General features: G+C 39.7%; 2 protein-coding genes across 17 annotated transcripts in view; both read left to right on the forward strand.

Moving 5' to 3' along the window:
• The window catches only part of nrcam (neuronal cell adhesion molecule), a 58,996-nt gene extending 51,692 nt beyond the window's left edge, over window positions 1-7,304 (forward strand). For 7 of the 13 annotated variants that reach the window (XM_023350096.1, XM_023350091.1, XM_023350090.1 and 4 more), the window contains 4 exons: window positions 255-386; window positions 511-589; window positions 1,224-1,235; window positions 2,999-7,304. In XM_023350096.1, coding sequence (XP_023205864.1) covers window positions 255-386; window positions 511-589; window positions 1,224-1,235; window positions 2,999-3,233 — 458 coding nt within the window. In that variant the 3' untranslated portion in view covers window positions 3,234-7,304. The remainder of the gene's footprint in view (window positions 1-254; window positions 387-510; window positions 590-1,223; window positions 1,236-2,998) is intronic. The other 6 variants (XM_023350100.1, XM_005799074.2, XM_023350097.1 and 3 more) reach the window with 1 other exon arrangement.
• A 1,103-nt stretch (window positions 7,305-8,407) lies between these two features.
• On the forward strand, window positions 8,408-21,118 carry cntn1 (contactin 1). Of its 4 annotated transcripts, none has more exons than XM_014468784.2 (24): window positions 8,408-8,551; window positions 12,306-12,471; window positions 12,578-12,613; window positions 12,689-12,815; window positions 12,889-13,070; window positions 13,211-13,306; window positions 13,424-13,636; window positions 13,732-13,831; window positions 14,130-14,314; window positions 14,390-14,514; window positions 14,636-14,753; window positions 14,841-14,991; window positions 15,070-15,197; window positions 16,267-16,439; window positions 16,580-16,703; window positions 16,790-16,957; window positions 17,083-17,232; window positions 17,323-17,393; window positions 17,479-17,731; window positions 17,859-17,980; window positions 18,743-18,932; window positions 19,016-19,137; window positions 19,238-19,394; window positions 19,477-21,118. In XM_014468784.2, exons 2-24 carry the CDS (start codon window positions 12,417-12,419, stop codon window positions 19,551-19,553), a joined length of 3,123 nt encoding a protein of 1,040 aa, XP_014324270.1. In that variant the 5' UTR covers window positions 8,408-8,551; window positions 12,306-12,416; the 3' UTR covers window positions 19,554-21,118. The 4 variants fall into 4 exon arrangements, with proteins under 4 accessions (XP_014324270.1, XP_005799132.1, XP_023206244.1 ...); XM_005799075.2 differs by having other exon boundaries at window positions 12,398-12,471; XM_023350476.1 differs by lacking the exon at window positions 8,408-8,551 and adding an exon at window positions 8,562-8,693.
• Window positions 21,119-26,463: the final 5,345 nt, after the last annotated feature.

Here is a 26,463-nt window from a genome sequence, read left to right on the forward strand (position 1 = left end):
GGTAGGTAACAGCTTCCACGTCGAAGAGTGCTTGCAGTGCACCTTGTTTCCTAATGTGCCAATAGGAAAGATTTCATACTTTTAATGTTCTAACCAGACAGTCACTGGCCGTTGGGTCAGTTAAGCTGAGTCAGCCATTTTTCAGATCTCCCGCCCATTTATTGGTGCATCTCTTCAAATGTACTCAGTCAGTTGTTCTCACACTTTCCATTTGTTCTTTTTCCCTTCCTGTCTCTCTCCGTCTTTTCCTCCAGCTGTCCCCAACCGGCAGGTAGACATCGCCACGCAGGGCTGGTTTATCGGACTGATGTGCGCCATCGCTCTCCTGATCTTGGTGCTTCTCATCGTGTGCTTCATCAAGAGAAACAAAGGTGGCAAATATCCAGGTAAAGGCACAGTTGGCAACAGTAAAAGACCTAACTGGGGCCTGCGGGGAATGGAAGAGTGCATGTTTAAAGAGTGCATGTTTAAAGAGTGCATGTTTAAAGGGCTCTCATTGTGTTACTGCAGTGAAAGAGAAAGAAGACGCTCATCAAGACCCAGAGATCCAACCTATGAAGGAGGACGATGGAACATTCGGGGAGTACAGGTGAGAGAAAACACTCTTTACAATAGAGTGTATAGTAAGAAATACATGTGTGTTTTTATTTACTTTATGTATGTAAAACTTGCCATCAGGTTACAGAGACACTCCCCTTCACCTGGCTCCATTTTCAAACGCTCCATTGAGGCAAGGCAAAATTCAAAACATGCTTTGTTTACCAACTCACCTTTTCATTGGCCGCCTAATTGACCCTGTAATCCAGAAAAAGTTTTGATTAATCCGTATCTAGTCATGTACACTAACTAATTCTAAAATGTTGCAACCAATTCATTATTAGTTTTTTCAATGAGATCATCTGATTTAGCAGATGTAATTAAGAACCTTGACATAATGTTGACATTATTTGGTCAAGGTGTATTTTGGAATTTAGAGACATAGTATTGAAATAATTTAGTTTCTTTGGTTTAACTATTAAAGGAGCTTTGTTTGTTTGTTTGTTTATTTTCTACTTTCCATTTGCATGCTTGGTTTACAAAGATGCAAATGGAAACTAGCATCCTTGTCAGTTTTCATTCTTTGTGAGATATATACATTTTCTGTGGCCAAAAACGAATGAATTATCCATAAAGTGCTGTTTATGTAAATTTGCATTTTTATCTTTCTCCTCTGTGGGATTTAGGTCAATGGAGAGGTAAGACATGCGATAAAACCAGCATGCACCTAATGCAGCCCTCGGTTGCTTTTCAAGCGCTTTCTAACTTTAGTGGGTTAATTTGTGGGGACAAGCAGCATCAACACAGACCCAGTTTACACCTGGCATTAAGGTGACAGTCTTGTTCATTTAATAACATTTAATAACTTGAACAATAGTCTCAGGAAATCAGACATTGTTGTCTTTTAAAGCTGTCTTAGTCTCCTTGTTAGTAGTTTTTGCTTTCATGCAATGGATAAAAAAAAACAATTCTGTGCTTACAGTTGTCCAAAAGTCATAAATGGAGCTCACCGTAACTCATCTCATTTTGTTCACTGTCGATGCCGACATGGCTACTTTTTAGTGGCAGCTCATGTGTAGCTCTGTTTAAAAAAGCTTTAACATAACTGTATCTATTTTATGTAGTTCCATAATGTCACCCTGACACATATATCTAATGTTACAATCGCCTAGTGTCACTCTTCAAAATGGGAAAGACAAGCTATTATGCCATTGGATCCTCCTTAATTGTAAAATGTTTACTTGCCTAAATTTGAAGAGAGCGGTCTAAGTTTCGTATGTGCAGAACTTTTTGTTACTTGTTTTAGTGTGGCGCAGAAGAGCGTGGTATTTCCAACTTTATTTCAAACCATCTGTAATGTTGTGTCAATAATCAGTTATCAACTTCTCTACAGTTTTTAAAACATACTTACCAGTTATCCCCTTCAGTTAATACCATGTGTAACTGGGTCTGTATTACCTGAGTAAATGGTCTAACACAAAAACAGTTACTTTTATTTACTCTACCTTCATCATTTTAACAAATAAATACTGCTTTATTGATTGTAAATAGACAGTCGGTAAAGAAAAAAAATCTAAAGGCTGTGTTGATATTATCCTTGAAAAGCTTGCAATAAAAAAGGACTAGATTAAGGAGTTCTTACTGAAATGCAGCATCAAAATAGACATTCTGATTGCATTTTGGATTGCTGCATGTTACCTGCTGGCATATTGACTAAAATAGTTCTTATTCTGGGGCACTGCAACAAGTCAAACAGCACGCACTTCGCAGACTTCCTCCATTAGTGCACAGGCTTCCAGCATTGAAGCACTAACGCTTTACATGATACTTTTATGTAGCTGAGCTGCTCCACTGTACAAGTACAGGAACATAAAATGTAATATAAACAACTTACAGTTTGTTTTTTTGTGCAGTAAATGTTGACATAATTAATTTGTGTACTTGTAATTAGGCATGATCTGGTATAATAGATAGATAGTAGAGAGTATTGAAATCAGATGATGTTTGGTGATAGAATCCTTTCTCCATTTGTATCTTGCCTTCGGTAGGCTGTTTAATTAAACAAACTTTCCAACTTTTGCATGTTGTTGCCAGTATTTGTTAAAAAAATATTGTGCTAAAAATAGTGAAAAATTACTTTCCATAAACATTAGATGAAAGTTCATGGAAATTCCTTTCCCTCTGCCTACTCTCAGTCTGCAGCAACCACCTTATGCCACAAAAACAATATAATGGAAGGTTCTAGAAAGTCATTGTTTACCATGACTTGACCCATGCCTAATTGTTGTAGACTTAAAATTTGGCATCAAGAAATGCCACCATGGCATTGTTCTTGTAACGCTTGTGCAGTGGAAAAGCTGTAGAATGTGGATGTGTTTGAAGAGCCTGTCTGAATTTCGATCAACGGTATGAATAATTTCTCAGTGATTCTGCGCTGCTTTACCTTCCCGCCCTCTAACAGTGACACCGAGGACCACAAGCCACTGAAGGGCAGCCGGACACCATCCAACGGGACGGTGCGGCGCGACGAGAGCGACGACAGTTTAGTGGACTACGGGGAGGGCGGGGATGGACAGTTCAACGAGGACGGCTCCTTCATCGGCCAGTACAGCGGCAAGAAGGAGAAGGACACGCATGAGGGCAATGAGAGTTCGGAGGCGCCGTCGCCTGTCAACGCCATGAACTCGTTTGTCTAATGCGGCCGCCTCCTGTCTGCAGCGGTTGCTACGGCTGTCCCCGCGTCACCCTGGCAAATGTGATCATCCCGGTGGTGACAGTTGCTAAGGCGACAGCCGTCGTGGGCACCTACTTTTACCCTGTGGTTGCCGTCACTCTGGTGGTCAAGGCTACCTTTACACCAAGACTGCTGACATGTCCTCATCTCCACACCCCGTCGACCCCAGTCGCACTGTGACCTACCAGTGAACACACACTTACGAATCCCCCACAACCATTAAAAGAAGAAAAGAGACAGCGGGCAATGCTGAAAAGCAGACAAAATGTGCCAGAGAGGATTTTACCGCTCAGACTGAAACATGAGTGTGGCCAAGTGTACGTGTGCGTGTTAGTGATCTCTTTACAAACATGATAAATATAGCGAATATATATATATTTGATGGAAGTACGGCATATGATCCGCAGGCAGGCTAATATAAATGAATCACATTCATAAGCAACTGCATGGAGCAAATTGTGTGTCTGTTAGGCATTTTACTTTCCTATTGTCTTTTTTTTTTTTTTTTTTTTTGCAGAAGTATGCTGCATCTTACGCTGTATTTGGTGCACGCCTATGAGCCAGGGTGTTATTTTCTTACTTGCAGAAAAGTGTTATATGGTGTTTGACATATAGAAGAAAAAAATGGCAGCAGTGGTATTGTGGTTCCAGCTGCGAAAAGAGTGACTCAAAGTAGAAACTAGTTGGTGTTTTTATTTAACTACCTTTCTTTATTTTATTACAGGTGGACTGTTTGTGCGTGTGTGCTAGAGAAAGAATGGGAGCTATATTTCCAGGTCAGGGGTGTCCGGTCGTAGTGCCTGAAAAGCCTCGGGAGCCAGCCTGGTGTCGCACGCTAGCAGTGCAGTGCTAAACTAAATGTTTTCACATTTTCTCACATTGCAACCTTATATTTTAATGAATTTTATTGGGATTTTACAGGAGAGACCAACACAAGGTGATTCATAATTGACACAGAGATTTCTCAAAATATTTTTCATTATGAAAATCTAAGAAAGTGGCGTGCATTTGTACTTTGCTGAAACACAGTAAGCTTGTCTTCGCGGGTGAAAATGATTTGGGGTATGTCTCTACCAGCTTTCCAAATCTAGAAACCGGAACTTTTCCTCTTTCTTGTGTTATATTTCCACCACATTTTTTCGTTTTGCATGTTGGCAAAGAAGCTTAAGTTAGGCTCGTTTTGTTTTGCAAATTGTGTCATACTCTTTCCATTTGTGGTTAATGAAAGTCGCCATGATACGGTTTGGTCACTGATTTTCTCTAACCAAACTCTAAGACTTGGACAAAACATAAGCGTTTATGCAAAAATTCAACATCCCCCAATGTATTTCCTCCTTGGTGATTTTTAAAGGCAAGTGCTGATAGTTGGAAACTTTTGAGTTTCCTTGGTTAAAGTTTTAGCAGGGGGATTTTCTGTTCATACAGTGCATGGGTTCTTTCCAGGTTCTTTGATTTTTTTTCCCCCTCAACTGAAAAACATGCATGCCATATATCTGGCCTCTGTGAGTGTCTGCATGCCCTCTGATGTCCTTTGTCTTATAGGGTGAATGCCTCTGTTGTCCGTTGTTCAAAAGTTAAAGGCAAACCCTCCGATTAACAGGCAGATGTAGAAAAATGGTTGGATTTTGTTTGGATAAATCAAGGCATAAAAGAAGCAGAGCACAAATGAACGTCACCCTTTTCCTATTTTACAATTGGAAAAATGTTGGTTACCATCAATCCTCATCCTTCCGTTTTACAGTCATGCAACTTTTATGTTGGCTATTAAAAAAATACATTGAAGCTAAGGTTGTAATGTAGCAAAAGCCAATAAAAAAAGTAAAAGTATCAGCACATTTCCAAGCCACTGTGGTCCCAAACAATCTGCTTGTAGCCTCATGGTTTCTACCATCGTTTAAATTATATTCTATTGTTGTTGCATTGTGCCCTTGTTGCTCAACACTAATGACTGATCCAGTGTCGCTGTCTATTGCTTCCACCCGCAGTGCAAACCCTGTCAACACTCTTCCATCTTAACATTAATTTCACTGGCATTAATCCTCCACCTTCGTTTTATGTACACGTACTTACAGAAATATTCTAATCGTACAAGTTTGCTAAGAATATTGGAGGTATTTAGCGACGTGTTGGTAATCACAAAGCTGTCAGCATGGTTTCCAGTGCCTTGGTAGGAAGCAGATACTTAGGTCCACAGTTCAATGCCAATTTATGCAAACAGAAATTTTAAAAACAAGGTGGATGTTCAAAGCTTCATAGAAGGCGCCTCATGAAAAAAAGAGTTTTTAAAAAAAAGTTTGTTGTTTCAAATAGTCCTTAATATAAAGCTGATAATGACCTTTATTTTGCCAGAAAATATGACAGATTTGACCATTTTGTAAGCTATAAAGAACAAATTAACAAATTGAATTGATATTCTTTGACGTGATTGGAAAACCCCCTCCGTGGTTGTGTTTTTTAGAGTTTCTTCAAAGGTGCCCTTGTTTGTTTCCTGTGGTTGGAAGGTCTGAAAGATCGAATGGATGTTAGCTGATGTGAGACTCCGATTACCTCCTCGACTTCTTTTACAGTATCTGAAAAAAATGTTAATGAATCCATATTTTCTTAGGGGTCCGGGTTCCTACACCAGGCTGAAAACAGATTTCAAAAGTGGCAGTAAGTGGAAGGAACCTACTTTAACTCTCGATGGTTGTAGCTTTGTCGACAATCATGTTATTCAGCTTCCATCCTCTTCTACAAAGAAAGCATCTTGCTGAGAGTTAAGCAATTCTAAAACGGGCATGTGATAGGAAACTAGATCGCGCGTTCATGTTCCCTCTCTCAACTCATTCATCAAAAACCCAAACTAGACTACTGCCAAACTGCTCACCAGATAACTGCCAGTGTGAACCAGCTTCACCATCTTGTCTCGTCCTATTGTAACCGTCACCATTGGGAAAAATAAGTGGGGGCAGGGGGAAATAATAATACTGAATGTGGATACAAGTGTATCCGTTTATGTGAATGAAAATACTGCTTGTTTCATTTCAAGGAGTGATTGCACTGGTGACTTTGATTTATGCATTTATGCTTACCTTCTGCAGTATATGTTATTACAGTCTGAGTGCAGGTTTCATGTTTTTGCCAATGAAGTACAGGTGTGAATGTCTGAGTTCACGAGCGTGTGTGTGCATGCGTGAAGTGCACACTGCTTTCTATTGTTCCAATGTGTATCCTGTAGTTTGCTCCTTCTGGACATAGGAGATTCTTTTTTGTTTTTTTGTTGTTTTTTTTTTCAAGCATTTTCATGTCTTATCATAACTTGCATCAAGTTTTTAGGTTTCAACATGCCAGAACACCGCGTGTAGATATATATATTTTCTGTTTATTGTAAATAACGGTTTGATTTGAGCGTAGACGTGTTAAGATCAGAGTTGGCATGGCGTAAGGAAGTTAGACTGTGAGGAATTAGACGGCTTCTAGTTTTCACTCTTTGATTTATTGTGAACTTCTGTTTGTTTTTGGGTTTTTTTATATTATCGTCAGGTAAACATGTTTAGCCTACAGTATCGGGTATCACCTCTGATGATTTCACTTGTGACTGAGCTCTTGTGACACCTGTATTGTTTCTATTTCTGGCAGTTCATGCACATTTTCTGCCTTTTTATATTTAATATATATAAATATTACAAAAAAAAAAACATTAAGTGGACTATTATTTCAAAATGCACACCTAATTTAGGACAACCAGATTGTCCTAAATAGATCCCCTTTTTTAGGATTGTGCACTGGAAAATGAAAAATATACTAGTAATTTGGAGAATACAATAGGATGGCATGGACTCAATAACGGGTGCATTTCAGTGTGAATACCCTGGAAACAATGTTGCTGGCTGAAACAGTATATAATTATAACATTCTGGTAAATGTTGAAGCTACATGAGAAGCATGAAAGACTGTTGAATGGTTTACTTCACAATATACTACTGCAAAATATTTTGTATTTTAAATGAAGTACAAAAAAAGAACGAATAAATGTTGGTTTCGGGATTTCAAATCAGTTTATTTTTGTATCCTTGCTGCAGTGCAACATGTTAAAGTGAGAGATTTGGCTCCACCTGGTGTATCTATTCAATCTCTAAAGGTTTGAACGTTTCTTTTCAATTTGTAGAATCAGGGCTGGACTTTGATTGGACCATTGTCAATATAGTTAATAGAGTGTGATTTAAACGTCTTTCATTGTAGCTCAGGCTGTGTAGTTAATGTTGTTCTCCTGGTGAAATGTGAACGTCGCCTTTAGACTGATGTCTTTTGCATCCAATATGTTTTCCTCCACAACTGCTATGCGTTTCCACTTCCATAAAGCCAAGATTTATCGACTGCATAAAGAATCGATGTTGTGTTCACAGATTGTTCTACTTAAACTTCGTGTCTCTGCAGCATTTTCAGAATTACAGTTGGCCTTCTTTACTTATTAATGCGTTCCTTCCTTATTCTTTAAGGCAGCCATGTTTGAGTAAGTTTACAAACTTGCAGAACTTCACCTTTAGGTGATACGTTGAGCAGTATTTTGAGAGATGTTCACTTATATTCTTTTAAGAATGAAAACACGAGTGATCTTCGCATCGATAATGATCCATTAAGAAACAATTGTCATTCAGGTTTGTATTTAATATGCGGTGGCTGTGCTATTTCAGAGTTCATGAACCCGTCCATTGTAACAGTGGTTGGGATGGGATCTTAAATCAGCATGTATTGGGTCTTCAGATCATTTTAAGAACTTAAAGTAAATAAATAAATAATAAAAAAAGATGATCATAATAAAGAATATTCATGCTCTAAATGTTAGTAAATAAAGAGGAAAAATAGTCCTATTTATGTATATTATCCTTGGGTGATATTGACATTTCCTTTTATGATCTTAAACTTTAAAGTCTTACATCCACACCTCAAAGTAAAAGCAGAGAGAGACATAAAATGAAAACAAAACAAAAAAAATCCGCAGGTGGACAAATACTGTTTTCATCATTTCCATGACGCCTTTGCCTGTCTGGGATGCGCAGCTGCGTCTCTCCTGCATCCCTCCCATCTTCTCCTGCTCATGGACCAATCACAGCCACGGCGTCGCCGCCCTCCTCACGCGCCGCTCTCAGCCAATAGAAAAGTTCGCCCTGAACGGGACGCTCCGGCGGGTGGGCTTGTTTCTGGGCGCGATGCGGTTCGGGTTCATGTGTTCCATGAAGACCGACTACTGATTTTTCCTTTTTTTTGTTGTTTTTTCTTCTCAGTCCTTCTATCTCGAAGGTAAGACCGGCCGCGCTTCGCCCTTTCGTGCCTCTTAATTTCCGTGGACTGTTTTGGGCTCGCCGTGGTGCTGAAGTGGACCGGCTCTGGAGTACCGCAATGCAGAGCTACGAATTACCGGTGCCGCTCCGGCGTCATTAGGGTGAGGTGATGGAAGGAGCTGCGCAGATACTTTTTGAGGCGTTTTCCGGACGGCCTCGTTGGAGTCGGCACTATTAGAAAAAAAAAAATCTGTCATTCTGTAGTCGGAGTCGTAGACTTCTCAATAAACACACAACAGCTAGATAGTAAAGGTAGGGAGGGAAACGCAAGGTGAAAGTGGCAGATACGGCAAGGGCGAAGGGAGCTGCATCCAAGGATTAAATGGCCACTCCCTCGGTATTTATATAGAAATTCAACCTCTCGCTTTGATGTTATGCTGCATTTCACCATTTTACTTACTTTCTGTAATCATTTCCTATTTTTCCCCCCTGAATTGCGACAAAAAAAAAAGAGAGGGTAAAGCACTGGCCAATTTTTTTAATGATCGTCTGCCATAGTGTTTGCAAATAGTACCATCTGATATTGATATTGATCTGATTCTTCTGCCTCGTCATCAATCTAGATGCACACAAGGTCGAAATAGTTGATTTTTCTTTTGAGTTAGCTTTATAAAAACTTTTTTTGGGGGGGTGAAATTCTGCAGTTAAAGTCTGTGATTTCTCAGCATATTGCCAGAAACCATTTGCTTGTGACAGGAAAACGCTGGAAGTTCTTCAGCATTTGACACAATGCAGTTAGTATATTATTTTTAGGGTTTTTTTAATATCCAAATCCTACATTTAAATCAGGATTTATACATATAGAATTACAGAGGACAATCTCTTCTTTTTTTTTTTTTTTTTTAGATTCAGAGATTGTTCTGACTGTGATTCTCTGAATCCACAAAGCCAGAGCAGACATCACCGTTCAGCCAGTGGCTGAAACAGTAGGCTTGGGTTAATACGTGTGACCTAAATTTCATGGCAGGAAATCCAAAGAGGATCTGTGATGGGATTACCAATAGAGGGAAAAGCTTGAAAACACTCTAAAAAAATGTATCAGATAGATCTAGAATGGGATAGATAAACTATAAAACGATATTTAAATGTTTTTGCATCATTGAGACATGTCTTGCGACACTATAGGGTCATTTAGGAGATCTGATAGAAGAGACGTTGCTGTTTCATGCTTTCTCTCTGTCCCGAAGATAGACAGAGGGCATATTGACTTGCAGTGGCACAACACATGCAGCCGAGTGCTGTGTGCTGAAGCAATGTTAGTGTTGAGTCATCAGAACTGCCTCCGGACCCAGAGCTGCGGTCTCTCCTATGTATTGGGTTGCACTGCCTCTAAACTATGCTAAATCATCATTAACATTATGTCAATGTTGTTTCTCATTCATAGTTATTTGTGGCTGCTAACTAGAAATTACATTGTCCAAAATTTTGACACTCCTTGTATTTGATATCTGTATGAAGATCTCTTACATAGGAAATTGCGCTTTTTTGCTTTTCCTTGAGCAGGACTTTTGCTCTCGTTCTGGAGATCTTAATTGGAGGTGCACAGATCTAAATTTTATGGACGGTTTAAGATGTCTAAGTTTTGTAACCTTTTAACCTGTTGATACTAATTTTAGCCAATTCGGATGTTAAGAATTACAGGTGCATTTAGATGAGTTAAAATTTTAATAGGAGAGTTATTAGCACACCTCACAAGGACAGTTGGCCACAAAACAAATGTCATTGCTGTAACCATGCATAAAAATGGGAAGTTAAGTGGAGGGAAAATTTGTGGTAGGAAAAGGTGCCCAAACAAGAGGGAGAAATTTCACCATCTAACAGTGCCACAGCGATCCACAGCAATTTTTATAGATTAAAGACAATGTTGCATTCATGGGAGAGCTCAGTGGCTAGAATTACTTAAATTAGCAAAAACTCACATTTACCAAACAACATTGTGAAGATCACCAACACCTTTGTGAAAGTATTTTGAGTACTGATGAGATAAAAGTAGAACTCATTGCCAGTTATCTGTACTTGTTGCTTTTAGGTTTAGGTGGCCATTACTTTTTCACGTTGACCTAAGCTGATTTATTGCCGTTTTCACTTAAGTAATTTGAAAACTACATTTTCTGTACATTGCCTGATATTCTTATTTGATAGTCTGAATGTGACAAAAAAAATCACACACACACACACAAGTACTAAGAAGGTAAATACTTTTATACAGGCACTGTACACCAGGTGTCCTTCTACACATGGTGTATCTGTTCCCATCCTTGCTATGTTTTCCTTTTATATTAAATGCTTAATCATTCAAGCAAGGATTTGGATTTTTACACAGAAGAGCCCAAAACATCTTTTGTTACCTGGCAGAAAAAAAAGAAACAGACAAACAAAAAAACTTACTTGATTTGATATCCATTTTAATCAGAAGTGTAGTTTGTACGTTTTCTTTTGAAGATGCGAGGGGATGTGGATGCAAAGGTTCCCAGTTTACTTTCTGTATATTTAGCTGTGTAATTTTCCAGCTTAATGTTTGAGTCTGCACACAGAAGGTTACTCTCCCAGTACTCTCTGCATTCTGCTATATATAGCAGCTCCCCTCTGTATCTGCTTTAATCTTAAACCTCTAACTCAGCCTGTCCGATTCTTCCTTATTGTGTGATTACACAAGACACATTGCATACTGCAGAGATTCTTTCCATTTTGCTCATATGGGGATTTATTGTTGCGATTCAGGCAAGCTTTTTTTTTCTTCTGCTGAGTCACTGACGTCCTGAATCGTTTATACTTATTAGGAGGACTGCAGATAGATAGGTTAGCTTGGAGCATTTCTGTTCTGGAAAGTCTCGCATATCGCCCTGCTGACACATGTCCAGGTTCATACAAGTAGGCTGATTACACAGTCAACCACAATGGGACAAAATTAGAGATGCAATAATCAGAAATCTGTTGATGGTTTCTGATTTTTGATCAATTTTACCAGTTGTTGCATGTTGTTAATTCTGGTTTCTTGACAAGAAAAATAAAAATCTGAACATTTTCCTCAGTGTTCCTGCTATAATGCAGACATTGAATACTTACACTTAGACATGAGGCAATGTCTTGTGTGTAAGAGATTAGTTTCTGCAAAAAAAGGCTTTACTATTATTTTTAAACAAAGACAAAATAAGTCCAAATTCTAATTTAGTTTTAGTATCTTGTACTATCATAACTAGAGCAAGTTGCATTGCTAAATCTGTCTTTCCCACAGAAACCTTAATTTTTGAAATTTCCAAATCCAACATGTTACATAATACACAGAGAATAAATGCTGGAAATGATAAAAAAATGTATTCAGCCTTACTGTTATCTGCTTACAGTCTTGCTCTTTATAAAACCTGAACAAACCTCAGACATGTTTTGGCCATGCGAATGAAAATAGAATTTAAAAAGCTCTGTACACCTCTGCGCGCTGCCTGAATTCAATTTCTTCCTCTTTACTAATATTTTTCTTTCTAACAAGAAAGAAATAGAAATACATTGGAGTCTTCATCTTCCACACCTCGTAGCCCTTAGGTATGATGCATTTACTGACTCAAAATAGATCCGATTTAAGATGTCAAACAGCCAGTCACCAGTCAGGGAGATCAAACTGAATATTCACTGTACCCATCTCTCTGGACAAAATCACATGTTTTAGATGCCATCCTCAAGTGAATGCGAATGTCTTCTGTTTTGGTCTCTCTCAGCCCACTCCAGTTCATGCCCTGTCCATCCTCCTCCTTCTCGCCTTCTTCCTTGCCCCCGTCTTTCCATCCGTCTAACTTACTCGGTTGCACAGACTCTCCTTGCTGACCATCATGGCTTCCACACCTTTATTACTACTGGGCCTCTTCTCCTCTGTGTCCGTCACATGTAAGACTAAAACTACATTGATAAAACAGAATGCAGACAAGTGTATACTCAATGCATTCTCATCGTCAGGGATCATGATAATGTTTCATTGTTTCTTCCTGATTAGTGGCGGTCTTATTTGGTGAACCCAGAATATATGGAGGTGAGTTTAAAACACCAAGGCTTATTTAGTGAGGTTTTTAAACACAAACTAACATATTTTCTTATATTGTCTCAGAGGATGCCACAGGTTATGGTCCCATTTTTGAGGAAGAGCCTATGGATGTGGTCTACACCGATGACTCACCTGATAAGAGGATCTCCATGAACTGCAGGGCCCGTGCAAATCCTCCAGCTACGTACAGGTAAGGAGGATATTTCTTTGTGCACAGCATCTCTGGTCCGCACGCCACACAGGCGTGGCATCTTCCTGCACAGGTGGCGCCGGGATAACTGGGAGATCAAGCTGATGGAACAACCCGATGAACACTACAGCCTGGTTGGAGGAAACCTGGTTATCACTAACCCGATCCAGAAGAAACACGCTGGGACGTACACGTGTGTGGCCCGTAATATCTATGGCACTGTTCTCAGCAAGGAGGCCCGAATCAAGTTTGGATGTGAGCGCAGACATGAATTATATAACTAATAATCTATGTTATTAACTTGGCTTTGAAAGATGGTGAAACCAATTCAAAGCTTGCCTAGCAGCTAATTTCATCATTATTATATTTTTTGTTTGTTTTATTTTCTCATGTAGATATTGAGGAGTTTCCTGATGAAGAGAGGGAACCAGTGTATGTCAAAGAAGGCCAGGGAGCAGTTCTGCTGTGTGTCCCACCGAAGGCCTGGCCACGTATGTATACACTCTTCATCGGTCTAAAAATTTAAGATTTGTAATTGTTTAACTCAAAAACGTGTGTTTAGATGTTCAAATTTCACTTTACCCACGCGTCTACGTTTTTATTTTCAGAGGAAGTAAGCTATCGCTGGATCTTCAACGAGTTCCCAGTATTCCTGCCCACAGACCGCCGTCGGTTCGTCTCCCAGAAGACGGGGAACTTGTACATCGCAAAGGTTGAAGCTCAGGATGCTGGAAACTACTCCTGCTTCGTCTCCAGTCCTATCATAGGAAAGAGCGTCTACTCCAAGTACATCCCTCTCATCCCTTTACCTCCAGAAGACGGTTAGTCATAATCTGTGGCAGGCTGAAATAAAAAAGTTTAATATTTAGCGTCATTCATATTTGTCAGGTTTTTTTTTTTTTTTTTTTTTGCCCAGGTGAAGAGAGAAAATACCCAGCTGACATTAGGGTGAAGTTTCCAGACACTACTGCAATGCTGGCCTCCAATATTACGTTGGAGTGCTTTGCTCTTGGAAAGTATGTTTTTAAAGCTTTCTTGGTAAACGTTTGTGACATAATAAAAATTAGCAGAGCACTTGCAAATAAATTAGACACAAAACACTTAGTCTAGTCTATAGATCTAGACTAGACTGTAGTTTTTGAAAAAGACAATACGTGCTCTAAAACCACAAAAAATGTTGCAAAAATTATTTCTGATTGTTGACTTAATAGTAAAGAAAGTTAAATGCTGTAAATGCATTTGCAATGTGATCAAAGTGAATACTCTTCTCTAAGTATTGAGTTCCTGTCTCTGTTTATCGCCATGCCCACTCAGTCCCATCCCACATATTGTGTGGAGGAAGGTGGACGCCACTGACCTCCCTGCAAATCATGAGATCAGTGAATCAGGCGCTGTGCTTCATCTGTACAATGTTCAGTATGAGGACGTTGGATCATACGAATGCGAAGCCATCAACACCAAAGGAAAGGACTGGCATAAAAACTGGCTTTATGTGGAGTGTAAGTCAAGTTAAATGTTTAAAAAAGAAATTGTATGAAATAATAATAATAATAATAGTTATTATCTTCATGTAGCTGCACCTGAATGGGCAGAAACAATCAACAACACTCAAGTGGACATTGGATCAGAGCACACAATGCGCTGCGTGGCTTCAGGAAAACCTTTCCCTTTCATCCGTTGGTACAAAGATGGATATATGGTATAATGGACGGGTTCATGAACTGGATATATTGTGAGCTTTTTCTTAAAGAATGTGTGTAATCTGAACTGTCGTCTTTTTCCACAAAACTGCACTCCTCTCTGGCATGTGGTTTCTCTAGTATGGCAAAGGCGAGCTGAAGTTTTCCAGTTTAACTTTTGATGACTCGGGGATGTACCAGTGCATTGCTGAGAATTACTGGGGCATCAAATATGCCAACGCTGAGCTGCGAGTTGTTGGTAGGTAGCAATTCTTTCTTTCTTTCTTTTTTTTTTTTATGATAACAGTTCTTTAAACTGAAATCCCCATCTACTATCTCCCACCAGCCTGGGCTCCAACATTCGAGCGCAACCCAGTAAAGAAGTATCTTCTTGGAGCTAGAGACAGACGCGTGGTAATAGAGTGTAAGCCGAGAGCCGCTCCGAAACCTCGATTCACCTGGACAAAGGGCAAAGAGGTCCTCTTCAACAGTTCACGGTCAGCAGAAGCACTTTCCATTTGTGAGAAGTCACAAACAACTTTCTAATGAATTGACTTGATTCTGCTTGCTAACAGTGTTTCTGTCATGTTCGATGGGAGCCTGGAGATCCGCAACGCCACCAAAAACGACGAAGGCCTTTACACCTGCTTCGCTGAGAATGACAGAGGGAAGGCCGACAGTTCAGGATATCTTACCATCACAGGTTAGCTGCATCATAGTAGCAGCATTCATACACCCAGATCTTCTCTGCTTTTTGTCGTTTTTTAGTACTATTACTGCCTTTAAAACTAACTAGTTTTAATCAAAAACATAAAACCTCAAAACTTAGAATAACTTTAGTCAGAACTTTTCTAAGATCTTTTTTTTTTTTAGTTTTGCAGACGGTTAAAAGGAAATTATGTAAAGTCACCTTCACATGGACATGTACTGTACACTGCCTGTCAAAATATGTCTTGTTTTATACAAAATGTTATGATAGCTTACGGTCTCCAGTTCTGTTGTCTAAAAAAGTTTAAATTTGTGATGTTATGTCTGATTGTTTCTTTTAAAGGTTTTGAAGTCCTTTGGAGGGTTTTTTTTTTTAAATGTAAATTTATTCATTCATGAAAAACATTCCACATTTAGAAAAAAAAAAAAGCTTTTCTTATTTACTTAAATTTACATGTGTGACATTTGCTGGCATCGCCAACCTTTCAAGTAAAATAAACGGAACGGAGACACTTTAAAATTCGTACTTCACTTTTTAACTGATTAGCTTATCTAGGAACAATAAGTGATTAATTCCTGGCTTTATTGAAGAATAAGCTAAATTGGGAAAGAAAATTTAGCCACTTAAATTCTTGCAAAAATTTAATTTAACCACTTAAATTCTTGCTATTTAAGTTAATCAGAAGTGTGTTAATACCCCAAAACCAGGGATAAGTTTGAGCTATTAAAAAACACACACTTTCAGGTGTGTCTGGTATAAAAGACAGAATAAATACTTCGTAAAATTCCTCAATGCCCACTACGATGTATTATGAAGAATATATGTTGCAATGAGCATAATTCTCTTCTAAGGAATTACTACAAACAAGAAGATTTTTGGTAAAAAAAAAACAAACTTGATGAGTCCTAGCATTAAACTGAAAATAAATATTTAATTTAATATGAAAAAGGCAAAAGATAAAGATAAAATATATGTTTACATTCACTTACAATACTTTAATTTCTTCTTATTGTTGTCCATAATGATTTGGACGTGGGATCAGGTTTTTTTTTGTTATTGTCAGAGGCAACAAGTATAACTGCAGCACCTGAAGACTCTGAAGTTAGAGTTGGAGACGAGGTGATTCTTCACTGTGCTGCTTCGTACGACCCCATGCTGGACATCACCTTCATCTGGGCCATTGACTTCAGAGCCATTGACTTCAATGCTGAGTGGCAACACTATGAGCGAGTAATGGTAAGTCAACATTTTAATCATTTTTTAACCTTGAAAAGCATTATTATTATTATAATTTTTTTTAAATTTGCATGTAATTACTGAAAACATGTTTCACAATTGGAGCTTTCCTGAGAACCATTGTTTTTGGTGTTGATCAGAGTGAAGATGGAGTCGGTGACTTGAGGATAAAAAATGCACAGATTTGGCATGAAGGTCGCTACACTTGCACCGCTCAAACCGTGGTGGATGACGACACCGCTTATGCTGACCTGAAAGTCGTAGGTAAGTCGGTGCATGAAAATAATAACCGAGACCACCATCTGTCGTTTGCACTAGTGTTTTAAATCGATTGCACGTGAAACCTCCAGGTGTTCCCGGGCCTCCCGGTGTGCTCCGGATCGAGGAGATTGGCGACACCTGGGTGAAACTTTTGTGGTCCAAACCAGCTGAGCACAACAGCCCCATCCTGTACTACACTGTTCAGACCAGACACTTCTGGGCTTTGAATGAAGACGACTGGAGGAATGCCAGCACATGTGAGTCCTGATTTGGGCCAGCAGAGGGCCATCTTGCTCCAAAGACGACCAACAGCAATGAACGCAATTCCAGGACAAGCTGTAGTTCAATCAAATCTTAAGCAGTCCTTAATTGTGTCCCTCAGCTCCAACCTTTCTCGATGGGACTCTGGAGAAAGCAGACGTCACAGACTTATACCCTTGGATGGAGTACCAGTTTAGAATCATCGCCACCAATGAGTATGGATCCGGGGAGGCCAGTATACCTTCCCTTAAGATCAAAACCTGGGATGCCCGTAAGTTCATTGAGAATTGTTTTATTTATGATTGTGCCATGAGGCAGATTTTTAGCAAAAATCTAACAAAAGGCTGCCTTCTTTGTCCAGCTCCAGTCGTTTCTCCCACAGACGTGGCAGGATATGGAGGTAGAAATGGCGAGATTGTCATCACGTGGAACGTAAGCTTCCAAATTCACGAGTTAAATTCATGTCTCCTCTACGTTTCTAATGTACATGGATTTCTTTTTATTTGGCAATCGTCAGCCTGTTCAGCCCTGGTATTTCTATGGCAAGAAATTTGGGTACATTGTCGCGTTAAAGCCTCACAATGCCTACGACTGGTTTTATGAAACCATCTCGGACCCTGAGACGAGACGACACGTTCACAGAGACTCCTACTTCATTCCGACCGACGAGGACTTCCTGGTGCGAGAGTTCCAGGTGAAGATAAAGTCAGTTAATGTTAAAGGAGATGGACCGTACAGCCTCACCAAGGTCATCTATTATCCTAGAGATGGTGAGAATTTGTCTTTAATTATGAGTCTTATCAGTTTCTAATCACATTTAATCTCAATTTTTGGTGCACACTATAATTTTAGAAGTTTTGTAAATTAATATATATGTTTTTTTTCCTGGTCACTCAGTTCCAATAGAACCTCCCACAGATGTCTATGCCAGACCCGTGTCTTCCACTGAAGCTGTGGTTTGGTGGCTGCCTATAGTTGATACTGGAACTGGCCTGCAGCAGTACATTGAGGGATACCAGGTATGGAGGTTTTCCTCTAATTTTTTTAAACTAGATCAGCTAAAAATAACATGTCAGAAATTGTTTGAATTTGTTTTAAAAATAGATCGTATTTACAGACCCCAACAGTCAAATTTGCAATGTTGCATAACGGAATAAAGACTATGATTAATGACCTGATGGGAGACCAAAATGTTCAATATGAATTTGATGCTCTGTGAACAAGAGGAATATCCTGAATAACAGGATGGTTATTTTCCTGCAACGTACAAACCTATACAACTCTTCAAAATAAATCTTAAAATTTATACTGCTTTACATGGAGTTTATTCAAATAAATGTCTTATCATGAGATGTCACGTAGGTATGGAAATTACATTGTTACCGATCTTGACAGTTTGATTTTTTTCAAATTACAGATGTACATTAAAGCTACTATACAAGATTTTTTTTCTGTTGATTTTGGTTCCACGTGATTTTTTTAAAAATGTAATTGTTTAGATTGCAGTATGGGTAGAAAATATAGGTAGTTTTAGTCTCATGATCATCTTTTTTTAATAACTGTAGCCATATTTGATTTTTTTCATATAGCATGTGATAAAATAAATGCAAACTCAAATGAATTTGTTCTTCAAGATGTTTGGTTTGCCCTTTACATCAATGTCAGCCTATGTTAACACTACCATACACACTTGCATCTAAATTTGTACCTATCTTCACTTTATCTTCCATGCTATACACTAAAAAAGCAAAAGTCTTACAAAAATGTATCCTACTACATAGATCAAATACTGGAGAAAGTATGACGATCCAGAGCCCGGGGCAAATCGCATATTCGTTCCAGCTACAGTCAATCAGACCCGGCTGGAGAACATGCTGCCAGATTCGCACTACCTCATTGAGGTCCGGGCGTTCAACGGAGCTGGTCTTGGACCGCCCGGTGAACACTGCGAGATGTTCACAAAGAGGCCACGTAAGGGCGACATAAAAACGGACAATGAGATCTGTAAAAATGCGTACGGAAACTTTTAAAATACGTAAACTGTTTCTCCGCAGCACCCTCTGAGCCTCCCAGAATGTGGCGCTACGTCACCTGGACCGGACAATGGTTGTACGTGTGGTGGGATCATATCCAGTATGACTGGTTTGGGAATGTTTCTTTCCCCCTGTACTACAAGGTGGGAGCATTTAGTGTTGTTTCACCTCTATGCCTTCAGGTTTTATGGCTGTTAGGAATTGGAAATTGGAAAAATCTATTGGGGTTGATTTCTTTGTCAGGTCATGTTTAGAAAGACGGGGTACATCTACGGGAAGGTCTACATCACTGGCTGGCACTTTATGGACTTCCCAATGCCTCAGCTTGGAGACTATGAACTGATGGTTCGTGGTCGCTATGAAGGGGGAGATGGTCCAGTCAGGATGATAAGTATTAAGGGTAAGAATTAAGATAATAGTGGGTTATTAAATAAACTTCTAGTTGTTTTTATTATTAACTTTTTTGATGTTTTTTTCCCCAGGTAAAGCATCTCTGACCACACCAACAATCAGTTTCTTATCCTTGTTGCTGCTGGCGCTGTGTATTACAGGTTTGTAAATTTAAGTGTGAAGCAAATACATTGTATATAATGGACTTTGGAAGGAAAATAATAGGACCTAGCAAATGATTGAGTTGTCATGAGAAATCTTTACATGGTAGTTCAGTAACTAGTATCTGCTTTTACAGTATTTGTGACAATACACTGAAGATTTTTGATTCCCAAATTAAAATGGGTTGTCAGCACTTATTCTGGACAATGTACTGTACAAAAACAACATAGCTGGAGTTTTTTGGAAACACAAGATCAAAAATGTTTAAAACGCGGAGACGCTTTTCATCGTAAATAAAGACAAATGACGACTCCTGGGGCCTATATTTAAAACACTATTTAGAATGAAATAAATGTATAGAAAGATCACTATGCTGCACAAAATATACTTGTTCTTGTGATCCTTTTACTTAGTTTATTGTGTATTTTTTTTAAACTGTTGAAACGGAGCTTGCACTCAAAACATTACGAACCATTCGTAGATTACAAGAACAATCACTGATATTAGAAAACAAAGATTTTTATGTACAAAGTGATTTGATTCATTTGTTTTGCTTTTTATAAAACACAATCAACTTTTATATGTACATTTTATTTATTTATTTGCCTTTGTTGAAAAAAAATCGTTAGACATTTTCTAAAATGTGGTCTGAGTTATTCACAAGCAGAACACAATCCATGCTGGTATTGTTGATATATTTTAAAAACTGCTGGGATACAAACAATCTAATTTGGCATATTTTTCTAACCAAGTACTGCATTGAATATGGAAAAGGTTTAGGGGTTAGTGTGAAGCCAGAAAAACCACACATACACAGGGAAGACATGCAAACATCACACAGTTTAACCAACTTGGAGACATTTTCTCTGTGTTTAACAAGTTTTCAGACAGCTCCAGTGGAAAAACATGCGACATGCGTCTTTCTTTTAAGACTATTGAGTCAAATCACTTTAATTTTACTTTTATGAACAACCCGTGGTTGCTACAATGGCCACTTCCAAACCATTCACTGGCGGACTAGTTCTCACGGAACAGTCCCTCTCAGCTGCAGTCAGAGCCGAGCTGCTTGTCTAAATGAAAATTATTTTCTAGTAACAGCCAATAACTGCTTTTCTTATTGAGGAGTTGGCATTGGAGTAGCAACTGTAGTGAGCAATAGCTTGTACTTATATCTCCTTATAATTTTAAGGGTCAGCATTGTCTTAGGTAGACAGACTTTTTTCTCTAGTGTGGACTAAAGCTATTTGACCAACCCACTGACATTTACATTATTATACAGCATCATTTTCAACCTTTTCATTTCTGATTCACTGATCAGGTCTTTGTAGGGTCCAAAATGGTGGACTGAGAAGAACAACAAGTTTCCCTCTCTCTGCAACCCAACTTTTGGGTCACAATATTTGACAGTGTTTAACGCTTTCTGTCCAAACAGCATAAACCCAGCAGTTTTTTGTACATATTACAACATTAAAGCCATGTATAGGGAGTTTGACTGATGTAAAGCTATATATGTATCGTAACGCCACTTTCCTTTATGTAAAGCTGGAAAACTATTAAACAGATTTCAACAGTCTTGATGTTATTTTATGATATTCTGTGCTCACCCCAAGATGTCAGGTTAGATCTCAGGTATTTTATTTGTTTTATGCCAAAATGAAGCAAGTATTTAACAGATTAGCAAACAGTGGAAGCACATTTGTGAAATTATATTTTCATACAGGTACATTTTTAATATTTAGGCCTTGGTTGCACAACTCCAGTCCCTGAAAGCAACTCTAAGAAGCGGCCTCTCTCCTCCACAAGTTAGGACAATTCCACGGGCCCCTGACCGACAGGGGAGCCTCCCACATTTTTATTTTTGTCTTGTAGAAATAAAAAAAAATTGGGGGCCCTGTCGATTACAAAATTAATCATATACTGTTTTTAAAATTATTTTAGCAGTAAAACATAAATGTTACCACTCCCAGACCAAAAAGCAGACATCCGTATTTTCTCTGAACCCCCCCGGATCTTCATGAAATGGTTCGTCCCTGCTTAGCCCGCTTGACGGCGACGGTGTTCAGCAGCAGTCGGTGGAAGACAAGAACGACTGTGGCAACTACTGTGCTGCCAAAAAATATATATAAAATCAGGTTTTCAAAAGGAGAAGGAGAAAAATGACAAGAGTGTCAATTTATAGCCCAGTTTTTCTCCGAGAGGTGGGTAGACTGCGCGAGATTGTCAACTATTTAGCATAGTTAGCTTAGCTTACCATAGTAGCTGCAGGCTATTGTTTGCCTCCATTTCACGAGCATGTAATGAATGAAGGAAAAAATTTAACAACATATTCATATGTTTAACTTGTACCTGTACCTCTTACCACATTAACAACAGATGAGTCAGTCAGCAGCAGCTCTAACCCAGGTACCTGCATAACTCCTCCTCCCTGTCCCAGTGAAAAAGGTGAGCGACACTGTGTTCAATCTATGTTTATTAGGCCCGAGCAGCAAAGCGCTGCGAAGGCCTATTGTATCTGTACTGTTTATTATTATTATTCTGCCCCCCTCTTCGTGTGCCTTTTTGGGGGCTTTATCATATTCAAAAACTCACCAAACTTGGCGGAAGCGACTAGGCGGTTTAAAAATTTTGAATTTTAAGGTCGCCGCAAAAATCGCAAAAAAAATTGCTCAACGGCGGCAACTAGCAATTTTCAACAGACCCATTGCTATTCACTTACTTCATCGTAGAGACTTGAAATTCGGTACAGTTGTAGAGCTCACTAAGACGCTCAGAATTTACAAGTAATGTCATAGTGCAAGTATCACAGGAAGTCGGCCATTTTGTATTGAAGGTCCATTTTTTACCTCGAGTTTGACGTTTACAGCCTTCGCATTTGATCGAACTCCTCCTAGGGATTTCGATTGATCGGCTTCAAACTCGGTCAGTCTGATCATAAGGCATGTCTGATTTAAAGTTATCAAATTGGTGAGTTTTGGAGCATGTTGAAGGGGGGTTACCAGGGGTCAAAGTTCACCTACACGCCATGAAACAAAAACCTCTTATATTTCATATACAAAAACACATAGAGGGACCAAACTTTCAGTGATTGATCGGCATCGGGTGTCCTATAATACCCTGCAGTGAAATTTTTTTTTTACGTAGGCCACGCCCCCTGAGAGCCGGAAGTGTAATGTTTTACTGTGAACGGTCGCTATCTTAGCCCTTTGACCTAATCAACATGAAACTGTGTCCAGAGACAGAAGACATGTTGGTGTGTTGTGGATTCCAACCCCGACAGGCTGCGATGAAGCAGGTGGGCGTGGCGGCGTTGCGAACGCCATCGAATTTCGTTTGGCTCTGAATTCCACAGTTTCGGGGAGAGCTGCTCCAAACTCACTAGGATGGATCCTTATACACCCGCCAACAGGAATCCATAGCGAAATTTGGTGGGCGTGGCCTAATTTCTCTACATCTCCCCCTAGAATATTTTAAAAAATCAGCCCCAAGCCATGCTTTATCCTAGAATTACGAAACTTGGTACACATGTGTATCTTGTCAGGACGTACAAAAAAGTCTCTTGGAGCCATGCTCTAAACCCAACAGGAAGTCGGCCATTTTGGATTGAAGGTCCATTTTGGACCTCGAGTTTGACGTTTACAGCCTTTGCATTTGATCGAACTCCTCCTAGGGATTTCGATTGATCGGCTTCAAACTCGGTCAGTCTGATCATAAGGCATGTCTGATTTAAAGTTATCAAATTGGTGACTGTATGAGCTTGCTGAAGGGGGGTTACCAGGGGTCAAAGTTCAGCTACTCGCCATGAAACACGAAACTCTTATATTTCCTATATAAAAATACATAGAGGGACCAAACGTTCAGTCATTGATCGTCATCGGGTGTCCTAAAATACCCTGTGGTGAAATTATTTTTTTAAGTAGGCCACGCCCCCTGAGAACAGGAAGTGTCATGTTTTACTGTGAACGGTCGCTATCTTAGCCCTTTGACCTAATCAACATGAAACTGTGTCCAGAGACAGAAGACATGTTGGTGTGTTGTGGATTCCAACCCCGACTGGCTGAGATGTAGCAGGTGGGCGTGGCGGCGTTGCGAACGCCATCGAATTTCGTTTGGCTCTGAATTCCACAGTTTCGGGGAGAGCTGCTCCAAACTCACTAGGATGGATCCTTATCCAGCCCCCGACAGGAATTCATAACAAAATTTGGATGGGCGTGGCCTAATATTTCTACATTGCCCCATAGAATATTTTAAAAAATCAGCCCCAAGACATGCTTTGACTTAGAATTACGAAACTTGGTACACATGTGTATCTTGTCAGGACGTACAAAAAAGTGTCTTAGAGCCATGCTCTAAACCCAACAGGAAGTCGGCCATTTTAGATTGAAGTTCATTTGACCTCGATTTTGACGTTTACAGCCTTCGTATTTGATCGAACTCCTCCTAGGGATTTTGATTGATCGGCTTCAAACTCGGTCAGTCTGATCATAAGGCAGGTCCAATTCAAAGTTATCAATATGGTGACATTTGAACAGGTGGAAGGGGGGTTAGCAAGGCTCAAAGTTCCCCTGTAATCGACTGTGTAATACAAAGGGCTTTGTCATGTGTAGGGCAATGCTGCCCTCTGGTGTCGAATTACTGAAATAATGAAACTCTTTCAGTAATTTCAGTAATTCGACACCAGAGGGCAGCATTGCCCTACGGAATGACAGTTCAATGTTGAATTAAATAGGAAAAAATTAAATAATTTGTAATTCTATAACAAAAACTCACAGAGACACCAAAGTTTGAGATATTGATCATCCTGGGGTGTAGAATAATATCCAATGGTCAAATGATGACATCACGTAGGCCACGCCCTCTGACAACAGGAAGTCTTGTATTTTACTGTGAACGGTCGATAGCTTCTGCACCAAACTTTGCACGAGTGACCCTGGGATCCTTGACGACCCTATGTCATCATATTATGACGTCATCTAAGCCCCGCCCCCTCAGAACAGGAAGTGCCGTTTTTTTACTTGGAAAGCTCCGTTTATGGCTCTCTTGACCTAATCAAGATGATTCGGATGATAAACTCTGTCAATGCTCGCTGCTGGCTGAACCGTGTGGGCGTGGCCAAACGGCGAATATCAGTCCCTCGCCATATGCATACGTTTGGCTCTTATTGAGGCATAGATCATCCGATTGGCGCCAAACTGGATATGTATGACCTTTGTTCACCTCTAAAGAGCCCAACGGGTTTGAAATGTAATTTGGCTCCACTGCGCCCCCTAAGTTAATACATGGGTTGTATCTCCTCGACGCATCGACCGATCTGCGCCAGATTTTTCGACAGTCGTCGGGCAGCGCCGCCGAACGCATTCACGCGTATCGCCCGGTGGACGGGCGGGGAAAATGCGCGACAGCTTCTGCGGCGGCTGGCGGGCGGCGGTGCTGGAAACTGCGGCGGAGCTTCCGCGGTGGGGAGCGGGCTGCGGCTCTGGAAACCGCGCGAGAGCTTCTGCGGTGGCCGGAACCCCCGCGGTGGCCAATAGGCCGGAGCGGCGCTTGCTGCGAGGGCCGCCCGAGGCTGCTTGCAGCTTTAATTTTTCTTGTCTCTACTCTTTTTACACAGAAATTCAAACAATCTTTATAAAATCTTCCTTTAGCACACTTAGCAGTGAGTGAATGAGATTAATTAAGAATATTCTCCTGGTTCTGATTGGTTGTTTTTGGTCAGAACGGCGCATTTCTTTACACAGCAGTAGCAGCTCAGGGAGGAAGTGGGAGAGATTGATCTATTCACAGATTATCTGTTTCATAACAAACTATCACGACATGGTGACAGCTTTAACAAATGTGGAAAAAAACATATTTTTTAATAATATGCTGCAACTCAAAAAAAATGCAACTACATTGCATTTTTTTGACAAGTCTGGATTGCTTCATGTATCTTTTGCACGTTGCGTGGGACTGTTGCTGGTGGGAGACATTTCAATGAGCTAAAACTAATTTTAAAAAAATTAAGCAACCTATTTGCATGCAGTAAATAGGTTGCTTAAGTAGTAAGTAAATAGGTGCATGTGAATATTGTGCTAGTATCAGTATTGGACCAACAAAAGCAAGGCAGTTGCAAGCCTTTAAAACTGTTACGGTTTTGATTGGTCAGATAGACTCAAGAAATTGTAACAGCAGCTTCGAAGGGGGGGCCCCAATTTAATTTTTTGTCATGGGGCCCAAGATTCCTGGCGGCGGCCCTGCCTCCACACCTGAATGAAATAACAAATGGCCTGTTTCCAGACCTTTTGCAGAGCAGAATGACTGCTAATGAGGGAAATTAGCCATTTGATACAGGTGTGTTGGAGAAGGGACAGGTGTAAAAGTTGTATTATAGTAGCTCTCCAGAACTGGAGTTGAGTCTTCAAAATATAGTAACAAAGGAAAAGCAACTCGGCACTAATTAGCTGAACAACACACAGGTGAGTAGTGGCAAGATATTGTAAGAGAGAGGCTGAGGAAACCAGTAAAGACTGGAATATGTTTACAAATATTTTTAAAAAATCACCAAATTATGCAGGTCAGCTAAATTTTAAGAATGCTACATTTAGTGTAGAGTTTTTTTGAAGATGTGTGAATTTGAAGAATTTTCAATAAAATAAAATAAAAATCATAACATCTAGAAATGAAATGAAGTAGAAATTCAGTCACCAGATGGCAGTGTACCCACATGACATTAACCGTTGCCTCAGGTACATTTCATTCCAATCTCATAGAAACATTTTTTTCTCTACTTGAACAGAGGCACGCCCATTTTATTGCAAGATAACACATTGTCACTTTTGTCTTTTTCTTTTTTTTTTTATGTACTCCTGCCATCTGGAAATCTTATCATGCATTTCCAATTTTCCTTTTAGTTTCAAAATGGCATTTCTGTAATATCTGCA

The sequence above is a fragment of the Xiphophorus maculatus genome, chromosome 17 (genome assembly GCF_002775205.1).
Source record: "Xiphophorus maculatus strain JP 163 A chromosome 17, X_maculatus-5.0-male, whole genome shotgun sequence".
Classification (NCBI taxonomy): Eukaryota; Metazoa; Chordata; class Actinopteri; order Cyprinodontiformes; family Poeciliidae; genus Xiphophorus; species Xiphophorus maculatus.

Excerpts from the sequence above, each read along its gene's own strand:
- cntn1 (XM_014468784.2), top strand. The coding sequence starts at position 12,417 with ATGGCTTCCACACCTTTATTACTACTGGGCCTCTTCTCCTCTGTGTCC. Across the intron at positions 15,198-16,266 it reads AGGATATCTTACCATCACAG|AGGCAACAAGTATAACTGCA; the intron begins GTTAGCTGCATC and ends TGTTATTGTCAG. Across the intron at positions 16,440-16,579 it reads AACACTATGAGCGAGTAATG|AGTGAAGATGGAGTCGGTGA; the intron begins GTAAGTCAACAT and ends GGTGTTGATCAG.